Genomic DNA, 11,942 nt, shown 5'->3' on the forward strand with positions numbered 1-11,942 from the left:
AAAATGTTAATGAAAAAATGGATACCTACAATATCTAGTGAAAGTAGGGGTTTTTAAATTGGAAAGGTGTATTGGGTTCATATTGGTAGGGGGTTAAATAATGTGGTTTTTAGAGGTATTTTCCAATATGTAGTCAAATTAAGGGTATTGTTTAGTTTGCCACGAATGCACGTGTTATGTCACAGGTTCATTGAGTGAAGCCCTCATGCTCCCACCACCACTCTCCTTAATGGCCACCACTCTTTAAAATTCTCCCATTGTTTAAATTTTCGCATTGTTTTCCCCCACCACTACCTCATCACCCATTGCCCCTTAAAATTCTCTCATTGTTTATATTATTTCATTTTGTCTCCTATCAGCCCCCTTAATTCCTACAACCTTTTATTCTTCCAATGTTTCTTACAGTGTCATCGTCAATGTCTTCTCCCAACCCCACCCTCAATGTACTCATTCTCAATATAAAATTCTCTGATTCTCTTCCCCCACCCCCACCATTGAATGTGTGAAGCTGGAAGTAATATTCTTTTGTATTTTTCTTGTTCCACCCCCAACCCCAATCTACCTTTATTAAGGGAAGGAATGGATATACAACTAAGTCACATGACATGATGACGTGAGACGTGGAGGACATAAAAATACGAGTATACTACATGTGATACAATAAGCCCTAATAGGATATAGAGGAAACTTTATATACTATATATTAAAAAGTATCACAAATTAGTGAAATGCACATAAAAAATGAAATATAGAAAAAGATTCAATTTAGAAAATAAAACAATACATGATGATAGAAATGAAATCATACAAATAATGCATATAACCAAAATAGAATTGAATGCAATCAATATCTGAATTAAAAATACAACAACAAAGAGGCCCTAAATGTCATGTAGAGCCCAAAAAACTCATGCTGCAACAAATAACTAGTACTACATAGCATCAAATTCGTTTCCTATATTCAGAATCTCATCATCAATATCACCCTCTAAGCATTAAAATAAGATATAAAAAGATTAACATGTCAAATTGAGATTTTATTTGAGCAATAGTTATAATTTTACTAGGGTGATGATAGATGATTTCAACCCTCATTGCCAACAACATAGGGGTATATAGAGGGCTTGGTGCTCTTGATTAAATTCTTTTCATACCCTCATACATGATAGAGTCAAATGGAAATATTTCAATCCCACAAATCTTGAAAACTATTGAGTTTTGAGTGGGATCTAGAATTCTACTTTCTCCATATGATTTCCAATGAGGTTGGAACCACTCAAAAATGTTGAAACAACTATTGATAATGTTAAAAATTTAAGTAAAATGATTTCATCCTCTACTTTAAGAGGCCAATATTATGATTAATTGGATAACATTAGTAAGTTCTGGATAAATCCACTTCCCAAACTTGGAATATCTTCTATCATTCCTTATTTGAGCTTGAATTTCAAGAGAATGAGGAAAAAAATAGATTTTAAGAATTTGTGGGATGTTTCTTCACCAAACATGTGTCCAAATTTAGGGACAACAATAGGGCTCATGTGTGACACAAGTCAAACTCACATCATGCAAACATGACACAAGTCAAACTTGTATTGGACATGTGTCACACGTGTTGTGTCTGACATGTGAAATACATGACTTTGGGAGGCTAGGGTGTTATGACTTGTCATGTTGCTTAGATATACAATCAATGTAATTGACACATTTGTAGATTCATTGAGATGTAATAACACAATTGAAATATAGATTAGGTGTTATTATATTAAATTGAGTAGTACTTTGAAAATATGGTAGAAGGTATAAGATTAGATGATAAGGATAATCTAATAATTATATTTTCCTCTTTATTTGTATCATTTAATAATCAAGCCAAACATTTAATTACTCTAAATATTTGTATGATTGATATATAAGAGATGTTTATAAATCAAAATAAAAAATAAAAAACAAAAACAACAAAACAATTTATTTTTCTATTATTCTATTATGTATTTGAAACTACTATAATATTAAATTTTAAAATATATCTATGAATTTTTTATTAATTTTAAAAAATTTTATAAAAGGATAACACAGAATAATTAACACGCAATGCAAAAAATGAAACAAAATAAAATATTGAAATTAAAATGATAACGTCATATCTTAAATTTTAAAACACTGTATAAAAATCTTATAGATGTGAGGTTAGTAAAAATCTACGATAATAATTCTCCATGAGTCTCTCATGCCATCCTAGAATATATGGGGAGGGCCAACCAATGTCAGATAATGCAGCGGTACAATACGACATTCAAAAATATTCTTTGAAATATCCAAAGGAATAAGTTACCCAATCCGCTAATTTTTATTAATTCTCAGCATGATAGATAAAAAGTATTTCTCAATATTGTGGATAAATCTTTAGTATACTTTTGTTATCAATTAAATTGATAGGGTGTGGTTAGAAGAGCGGTGTCACGCCGTTACACTGGTGGTAATCTTCCAACCGCACTATAGTGAGGTGCGGCACTACCAACCATTTTCTTTTCACCAATACTTACGATTGTAGACTATGCTTAACATTCTATACTTATTTTATTTTTCATTATCAAGTATTATTTTTGTCTTTTATACAGTGAAAGCCCATAACATTCACATAAACAACATTATACAATAGAAATGCACAACAGTATAAAAGGAGGGGCAACTCCCTACAATATGAGTCTGCCCAAATCAATATATATAATCTTCTTTTATAAGTATAAGTTAAATCTTGGGAAACCCCAAATTTACACTTAGCTAGATTTCCAACTTCGGCAAACTTGGTTGCCCAGCTCGTCGGCGCTTCCACACAGTCACCGCACGACTCACCAACCCTTCATTCACCTCCTCGCATGATCATGTTGTTTGCCCAACTTGGGCTTGCCCCATCGTAACCAAGTCGCCACACACGAGCGCATCCGCACGAGTCACACCTCCGTTCACAACTCCAACACTTTACCATTTCCACTATTTTGTCATGCACGGCGCACCCTACCCAAGTCGCCCGTCCGCACGATTCTTCGTTTTGTCATGCACGACACTCACCCGGTCGCCCGTCCGCACGTCCACCCGTTCACCCAAACTCGTTCGCCCGAACAATTTCACCCGAGTCACCACACGACTTCACCCAGCTAGCCCGAATGACTTCACCCAGCTGCCCAACGACCTCACCTGGCTCGCCCAAACGAATTCACCCGGGTTGCCTGACGACCTCCCCCGGCTCGCACGAACGGCCTCACCCGGCTTGCCCGAACGACCTCCCCCGGTTCACCCGAACGAACTTGCTCGAGTTTCCTGCCCAACAACCTCGCCTGAGTTCTGCCTGAATGACCTCGCTCGAGTTCTGCCCGACGACCTCACTCGAGTTTTCTACACGATTTTCCTCATGAGTTGTTCATCTAAGTTTTCTGCACGAGTTTTTCACCCGAGTTTTCTTCCTGAGTTTTCTGCATGAGTTTTTCACCCAAGTTCCACCCAAAGTGTGGGCTCGTCCACGCACTACAGAACTCCTTTGATCGAACTCGTGATGATCGAATGATGTATGTCACCCGACCGACCAACGCCCAATGCCCAAGCCAACTCGTTTATAATGTGTTGTCTCGCCCAGGAGGAGGGTCAGCCCACCCAGCTCGTGGGACTGCCCCCTCAACTCACCCAACACCTTATAAACTCATCCAAAGTTCATTTACTTGCATTTCGCACAAGTCCTTCACACGGTGGCGTCACCCTGCCCGTCGTACGGACCACAGGTCCTTACATCCTCCCCCACTTAAAGTCATTGTCATCCTTGACAATATCTCATCCCAGCAACCATTTGTCACCAAGATCTCCATACCAAGGCATACACCCCATTGGTATGTCATATATCGAAAATAATCTCAATCCATGATCATCAACCACCTTGTCACAATCTCCACATGTTGCTCTCCATCGTGGAAGGCTGGCCCCTCCATCTCAAGCTACATGCTTCTTCAACATAATGTGTCGACCTCATCATGTGTCGTCATCATGTGAACTACTGCCATGATACTCCAAAAATGCTAACACATCTCTTCACACTTCTCGAGCCCCATAATTTGAGCTAGTTGGGTAGCTAATCCAACTGTATTGCACTCAAACCATGAGAATGCACATCTTCATGCCACCATCAGTTGTTTCTCAGAACATCCCGTCACATCCTCAACTCGATCAAGAGCCCATCTCCATATAAGTGTAAGCATGCTCAGGTCCATGAAGTAGTCCTCATCTCATCTGCAACATGCTGTCCATGATGTTTTCTGTCCAACATCATCATCCATCTGCAAAACATCCATCTCCTCAAAGTGAAGAGATCATCTCTTCAAACTCCGACTCTTGATGTGCCACATCCAGGTCAATGAAGAAATCTCCATCATATCTGTATGTGTCATCCCTTAATTCTGCCATAGAAACAAGTATACACCTGTCTCATCTATCCATGTGTTACCCATGATCATAGATCAATTAGCTCCCATATGTCAAAAGTGGTTAAGTCTCAACTCAACCCATGCCCAAGTGTTGCCACCAAGGCATCATCAGTGTTGTACTCCATCACTCCAAAGCATCTCATATCGATCCTCCACATCAAGTCACTCTTTCAAGCCACACCCATACATGTACTTGAAAGTATGCATCCCATTTTACATCAATGTCTCTAACCTCAACTCCTCAATGCATTGGATCCTCCAAGTCCACCATATATGAAGTCCCCAAAAGTCACAACCTCATGTCATCATGAGCTCCATGAGCCATCTCCAACCAACATCCAGCAAGCATACAAGCCTCGGCCCAAAGGTCTCTACAAGATGCCTCAGCTCTCCATGTAGTAGGACTGCTCCATAGTACGCTCACAACTCCATCCAAGTCCATGTCCTTGTTGTACAAGAGTGCACAACCTCTCCATCGGCTCATAAATAAAACATCTCCATGTCACACAAGAAAATCCACCTGCACAATATCGCTGCCTTAGTACTCCTCGTTGGATGCCCATAAGTGACACCTCTACAAGTGCTCCTGCATAATGTCCCTGCATAAGACTGCCATGCTCTATGTCTCCAACCTAATGTCCATGACTAAGTTGCCCATGTAGTCCAACCAAGTAGACCCATCACAACAATCAGTCATCCCCATCCAAGTTTGCAATTTTTGGTCTAGTGAACTCGGTCACCCAACCATATCATCATCACATGAGTCTCTCCATCATAGCTCCCCCACTAAAGGTTCCCACAAGACTTCCTCTTGATATCGGCCATGAGAATTCCACCTAAGCAACTCAAGTGTGTGCCCTCCTCAATCTATCCATGAGTCATGTCGGGCACTTAGCCAATTTTCCATATGGCAAAAGCATGACCCATTCTCTCGTAATGATCATCATGTTCCTCCCTTGTCACGGGCCTTTGTACCTTCTACTATAAGGTCACAAACAACCCAATAAGTCCTGCAACAATCAACAATCCTTGCTTCTCCATACAAGGTTTTATTGTAGACATCCATGGTAAGATCCTCCCTTGCATCGGCAACTTGGAGTTGCTCTTCCCTGCATACAGTTCATCTACCAAATGCTCAAATGAAACACAAGTATCAATACTTACTTCATTATCATGAGGCTCCTCCATGTGAGTATCCCTATCCATCCATGTCTGCAAACTGCATGATCCTGGTCCAACTTGATCATCCTCAAGTTTGTCCTCCATCGTTATCACATCTACAACATCCTCAATCATCATGGCTTCCTCTTCCTTGTTAGCACAATCTACAGCCTCAACCTGCTCCATTGTCCAACCAAGTTGAAGAAGTTCGTCTTCAACATTCCTTTCCAAGACTTCAAGTTCCTTTCGAATCCGGGGGTTCTCTTCTTTCATCCGCTTCAACCTGTATAAGGTAAGGAAGAGCTTCCCTTCGCATCCTTCCAAACTTTCCATGCCTTGTCGTTCAACTTGGCCCAAGCACTAAGCTTCACCTCTGCTAAACCTGTTTCACCATTCACCTGAATCACCTTGATATTCCACCAGTCACTTGCAAAGCTTGAACTCCCTTTCAAGTCTTCGGTCTTCGTAGAATCAACTCCTTGATTCAGTTCACCAAGTTTTTTGCAAAACTTGGACTAGCTCTGATACCACCTGTCACGATAGTGCAGTGGGATTAGCACTTCATCGTCAACCCGATCAGCTTTCTGATCATCAGCTCTGATACCACCTGTCATGCCCTACACTGGCGGTAATCTTCCAACCGCACTATAGCGAGGTGCCGCACTACCAACCGTTTTCTTTTCACCAATACTTACGATTGTAGACTATGCCTAACATTCCATACTTAGTTTATTTTTCATTACCAAGTATTATCTTTGTCCTTTATACAGTGAAATCCCATAACATTCACATAAACAACATTATACAATAGAAATGCACAACAATATAAAGGGAGGGGCAACTCCCTGCAATATGAGTCTGCCCAAATCAATATATATAATCTTCTTTTATAAGTACAAGTTAAATCTTGGGAAACCCCAAATTTACACTTAGCCAAATTTCCAACTTCGGCAAACTCGATTGCCTAGCTTGTTGGCGCCTCCACACAGTCGCTGCACGATTCACCAACCCTTCATTCACCTCATCGCACAATCATGTTTTTTGCCCAACTTGGGCGCCCTCGTCGTAACCAAGTTGCCACACACGGGCGCCTCCGCACGAGTCACACCTCCGTTCACAATTCCAACACTTCACCGTTTCCACCATTTCGAAATGCACGGCGTGCCCTACCCAAGTCGCCTATCCACACGATTCTTCATTTCGTCATGTACGGCGCGCCCTCACCTGGCCGCTCGTCCGCACGTCCACCCGTTCACCCAAACTTGTTCGCTTGAACAACTTCACTTGAGTCGCCACATGACTTCACCCGGCTCGCCCGAACAAGTTCACCTGGGTCGCCCAATGACCTCGCCCAGCTCGCCGAACAACTTCACCCAAGTTGCCCAATGACCTCACCCGATTCGCCCGAACGATCTCACTCGGTTTGCCCGAACGATCTCACCCGGTTCGCCTGAACGACCTCGCCCGAGTTTCCTGCCCGTCGACCTCGCCCGAGTTCTGCCCGAACGACCTCGCTCGAGTTATGCCCGACAACCTCGCCCGAGTTTTCTGCACGAGTTGTTCGCCCAAGTTTTCTGCACAAGTTTTTCACCCGAGTTTTCTGCTCGAGTTTTCTACATGAGTTTTTCACTCGAGTTTCGTCCGAAGTGCGGGCTCGTCCACGCACTGCAGAACTCCTTTGATCGAACTCGTGATGATCAAATGTTGCCTTTGCCTCCACAAACACATGCCAATATATATGGCCAGGTGGCTGGTTATGTCACCCGGCCGACCTACGCCCAACACCCAAGCCGACTTGTTTACAATGTGTTGTCTCGCCCAGGAGGAGGGTTGGCTCGCTCAGCTTGTGGGACCGCCCCCTCAACTCACCCAACACCTTATAAACTCGTCCAAGGTTCATTTACTTCACATTTCGCACAAGTCCTTTGCACGGTGGAGTCGCCTTGCCCGCCGCACGGTCTACAAGTCCTTACAAGCTGGGTGGAGTGAGATAATGGAAGAAGATTAGAGGAAGAAGAAGCACTTGGTAAAATTTTAATTTCAAAATTCTCCTACGGTATCTCTGGGCTCTAATAGACTTTACTATTAAGATGGGTTTTATTAAAATTCTCTCCCTAGTGTTGGTTGGTTCAATGCAGTGGAATAAAAATGCACACAAAACTAACATGAGACCATTGACATGTAAATATATATTGTTTGAGTGGGCCTAATAGTTAAGAGCATGTGTTTCCTCTTAAGAGGTCACAGGTTCAAAACAAAAGGGGGGTAGAGTATGTATGCCTTCGTAAACTTAGCAATCAAATCGCTACGCAAAGGTGGGTCCCTTGTCCCACAAACAAAGGGTCTCATACACCAATTTGGTCTCTGGCTTGGCTTTGACCTTAAAAATGGATATTATTATTATTATTATTAACGAAACAAAAAAAATACATACAATCTTAAAGAATTTTAACATGGTTTTATATTTCTGAAATTAACAACTTATTGAAAAATTATTAACTATCTTAAAGAGTTTTAACATGGGTTTATATGTATGAGATTAACACGATATTAAAATTATTGACCATTTTTATTTTTATTTTGCTAGAAACTTTTATACATCTGAGACAGACATGGATCTCACGCTTATAGATCATATAAGAAACCAGACTGACAGGCTTGGTGGACCATTAAATGATTGAGATCAGCTCACGGTACCAATAAAGTTGAAATTGAGATGATAACGTCATCTCGTTACATTTATAAAAAAAAAGTTGGGGTCCTTTTAATACTTTAGATTTTTATATTTATAAATTGTTTTCATGTCCTGATACGTTAGATTTTTATATTTATAAATTGTTTTCCTGTCCTGATAACGTTATCGCCTTAGATTTGTACAACTTTTTTTGGGTCTTCTTAATACTTTATGTTTTTATATTTATAAAAATTTTAATTTCCTACAGCACTTTATAGATCTGAGATTAACCTAAACCTTAACCACTTTATAGATCCGAGATTAACATAAATATTTAACCAGTGGATATGCTTCTGCATCACTAAGATAATGCATTGAAACCTTGAAAATACTCAAAAAAATATTCAAAAGAACAAGTTACCAAATCTGATAACTTTTTATTAATTTGACTGTACTGTAGATATTCCAGCTAAAATTGGTCCAGAAATTCAGATCCAACCACACAGTCCACTCCCTTTCGTTAGGAGAACTGGAAAAAAAAGCCTTAGTGTTGGAGACACGTACATTTACATAGAGCTACAATGAATAGCAAACAAGACACAGGGATTGCAAACATCCAAACATTTCTCCAGTATTTACTCTCATCAAAATTCAAAGACCGTCTACTTCTGTAGTCGTTCTGCCTATCTCCAAATTGATTCCCAGAACTGCAGAGGATGATCTTGATCATCTAAAACAGATTTGATTCCCAGAACTGCAGAGGATGATTTTGATCACCTAAAACAATGGACTGCGAATCCGTCTCTTCACTTTCTTGCGGTGATACGTTGTAAAAATTGGGGTCCGACGCTCCATGATTTCCCATAACGAGAGTGAAGAGATTGGCATGCTGCATATTAATGCTGGCCAGCTCTGCTTGTGTGAAGGCCAATTGCGACTGCAGCTCTGCTACTTTGTTCTTCAGCTCATTGATTATTCCTACGCAGCCATGCACAGGATCTTGGAACCTTTGACTTGCTTCGTAGACCATGCTGTTTACTGCATCGGCTCTCTGCTCGGCCGGAAGTTCCTGCACAAACAAAGCAACTTATCACACCACCATCCCATCATAAATAATAATTGGTTTTCTGTTAATTCGGAGTACTAGCTAATAATTGGTTTTATGTTAATTCAGTGTGTTGTTTAGTTCGGGCCGAGTTCAATTCACAATTTTTGTGATAACGCAGTGTTATGTATAAAAAATTCGAAGTTGAAATAACTAAGTGTTATGTATAAAAAGATTCAAAGTTGAAATACACAGATAAAGAAATTATAATGATAATAATAATAATCCGAATTGAAATTACCTTAATATTTAATTTATCTAATTAAAAAAAACCAATAGCTAATTTACTAGTAACATTTAGAAATAAACCCAATAGCTGATTTGTCTAGTTACCAAAAAAACAAACATTTTTTTCCGATTTCTCCACATATTGCAAAGATCTAAATTCAATAAAAAAAAAAACAGTGTTTACCTATCATCCTTAAAAATTTATAAATATATAAATAAATAAACATTTAATTCAAATACTATCCACTCTATTTGAAAATATAGAACTATAAAGTATATTTAAAAATATGCAACTATAAATATAAGAGTGGTTTAAGGATGTCACAATTTTGTTAAGATGGTAAATTTCTCATAAAAATATGCAACTATAAATATAAGGGTTGTCTTAGGATGTCACAATTTTGTTAAGATAGTGAATTTTTCATTGGAATTTAGCATTTTTTTTTTTAAAAGAAATCTTCACTGCTATTGCGAGTGTTTAAATTATTTTTCAAAATAAAATTAAATTCAACATCATCAATAACCACTAACCACTGAAGCACCCAAAATCTTGAATTTTCAAAAATTTCTATCAAATTAACAAAATTTTAATATCAAATTATTATCTCATGAACCTAAAATATATTTATAAAGACTAATTTCATTGTATAGAGTTAAATTTAAACAAACATTTCTGAACTTCAAATATTCCCTGCTCTGCATTCTTTAGCAACAGAACGAACCTGCAGTAATTTGATGACATGTCCATTTCCGAAGACTCTATGTACCAACAGAAATTTCTCGGGATTATTCTGCGGGAAATAAGGCGCAAGCACGCATTTTTCCGAGCATCTCTTTCTCTGGATCTTGCAACCAGCGCAGGGAGACACACTATCTGGCTTTGAAGCATTGCTCCTCATGTTCTGCATAATTATTCAAAGTGAAATCGGTCAATTACATTATCAGTGTGAAGATTACGTTATACAAAATGCTTGGATCCAATGATCAGTTCTACCTACCTTTGCCATGGTGGTGGCGGGGCAGCTTTCTGAAAAAATGAAAGAAAGAGCGAACAGAGCTGCGAAGAATAATGAAACGAGCTGCTTGATCTCAAACAAACTGCGAGAATGGTTGTTATTTATAGGCGGAGTGGAATGTACAGTGACGCGCAAGAAGACCCGCATTGACTGAGAAGCAATCTGTGTGTTAAGCGGTGAAACATAATTTAGTGTTTTATAGGAATTTCCAGGTTAGCCGCCTGACTGGGACCCACAGTTTGTGTTGACGCTGCACATTGGTTCACAACGTTAACAGTACAAGCCGTGGCCGGTGCTTGCACCTGGGGTGCCACTGCCGGCCATGATTACACAGAAACTGCGTCGAAATAGTTTGCCGGCCATGATTACACAGAAACTGCGTCGAAATAGTTTGCCGCCCAGTTATCTGCTGAGTGGGGGCGTGGAAAGCGACGGGAGAGAGTGGGGGCGTGGAAAGCGACGAGAGAGAGTTGGGGCGTGGAAGGAGACCGTGAAAGCGACGGAAAGGAGGAGGACCATATACCCGTGGTCGGCGCAGCACCTGTGTGATGAATGTTGTCGAAACCGCGAGACTTTCCATTGGGTCCGCTTGTTCACACTGGGAAGGCTTTGCTACAGGAGAGAAAGAACACACTGTATTGCCAGTCAAAGATACATGTTGATCAAAGGAAGTTGTTTCCATTAGAGAGAATTGTGTGAGGTCACCATTGAAATGGTCGAAGGCGAGCACATATCGCTGTGGGTCAATCGGTCAGTGTACAAGAGAATCAAAGTCATAGCTTTGAACGATGACGTAGAGATAAAGAGATCATCTTACAATTTTGTGTGAGGTAATGGTGTAAGATCTAAGATACACATAATCAACCATACGTAGAGATGAATCTGCAACACTCTGTACTTATTCCCCGTAAATCAATGGGGATATAAAAAGGGACAAGTCTACGACCGTAAATTTCTTACAGTTGGCAGGGCATCTTTATTTTATAGGGCATCTTTATCTTGATTGTCCATTTTTTTACAGGGCATCTTTATCTTGATTGTCCATTTTTAGAATATTAGGTAATCAGACTGACATGGTAATTACACTGATTTGGATGGGGCCAATTTTTTTTATCCCACATGGCAATTAGACTGATATGGATGGGGCCAAATTTTTTGATGGCACTTATGTTTGTCAGATTGTCAAATTTCCCAGAATATTAGGCAATAGGACTGAAATGGATGGGGCCAAATTTTTGAGGGTGCCTATGTTTATCCGAGAATATTTTGGGAGGGCCATTGGTAAG

At 39.9% G+C, this 11,942-nt stretch overlaps 1 protein-coding gene across 1 annotated transcript; it reads right to left on the bottom strand.

The window, feature by feature from the left end:
- Positions 1 to 8,739: 8,739 nt before the first annotated feature.
- LOC149154251 (LOB domain-containing protein 23-like) lies at positions 8,740 to 10,742 on the bottom strand. The gene is made up of 4 exons (XM_089440693.1): positions 10,639 to 10,742; positions 10,363 to 10,542; positions 9,085 to 9,376; positions 8,740 to 9,037 (listed from the first exon to the last, which is right to left on the bottom strand). The coding sequence occupies exons 1-4, from the start codon at positions 10,645 to 10,647 to the stop codon at positions 8,991 to 8,993; spliced, it is 528 nt and encodes a 175-aa protein (XP_089296819.1). The 5' UTR covers positions 10,648 to 10,742; the 3' UTR covers positions 8,740 to 8,990.
- Between the last annotated feature and the right edge of the window lie 1,200 nt (positions 10,743 to 11,942).

The sequence above is a fragment of the Pinus tabuliformis genome, chromosome 9 (genome assembly GCF_031772625.1).
Source record: "Pinus tabuliformis cultivar Carrire ecotype Pingquan chromosome 9, CPIR1, whole genome shotgun sequence".
Lineage (NCBI taxonomy): Eukaryota > Viridiplantae > Streptophyta > Pinopsida > Pinales > Pinaceae > Pinus > Pinus tabuliformis.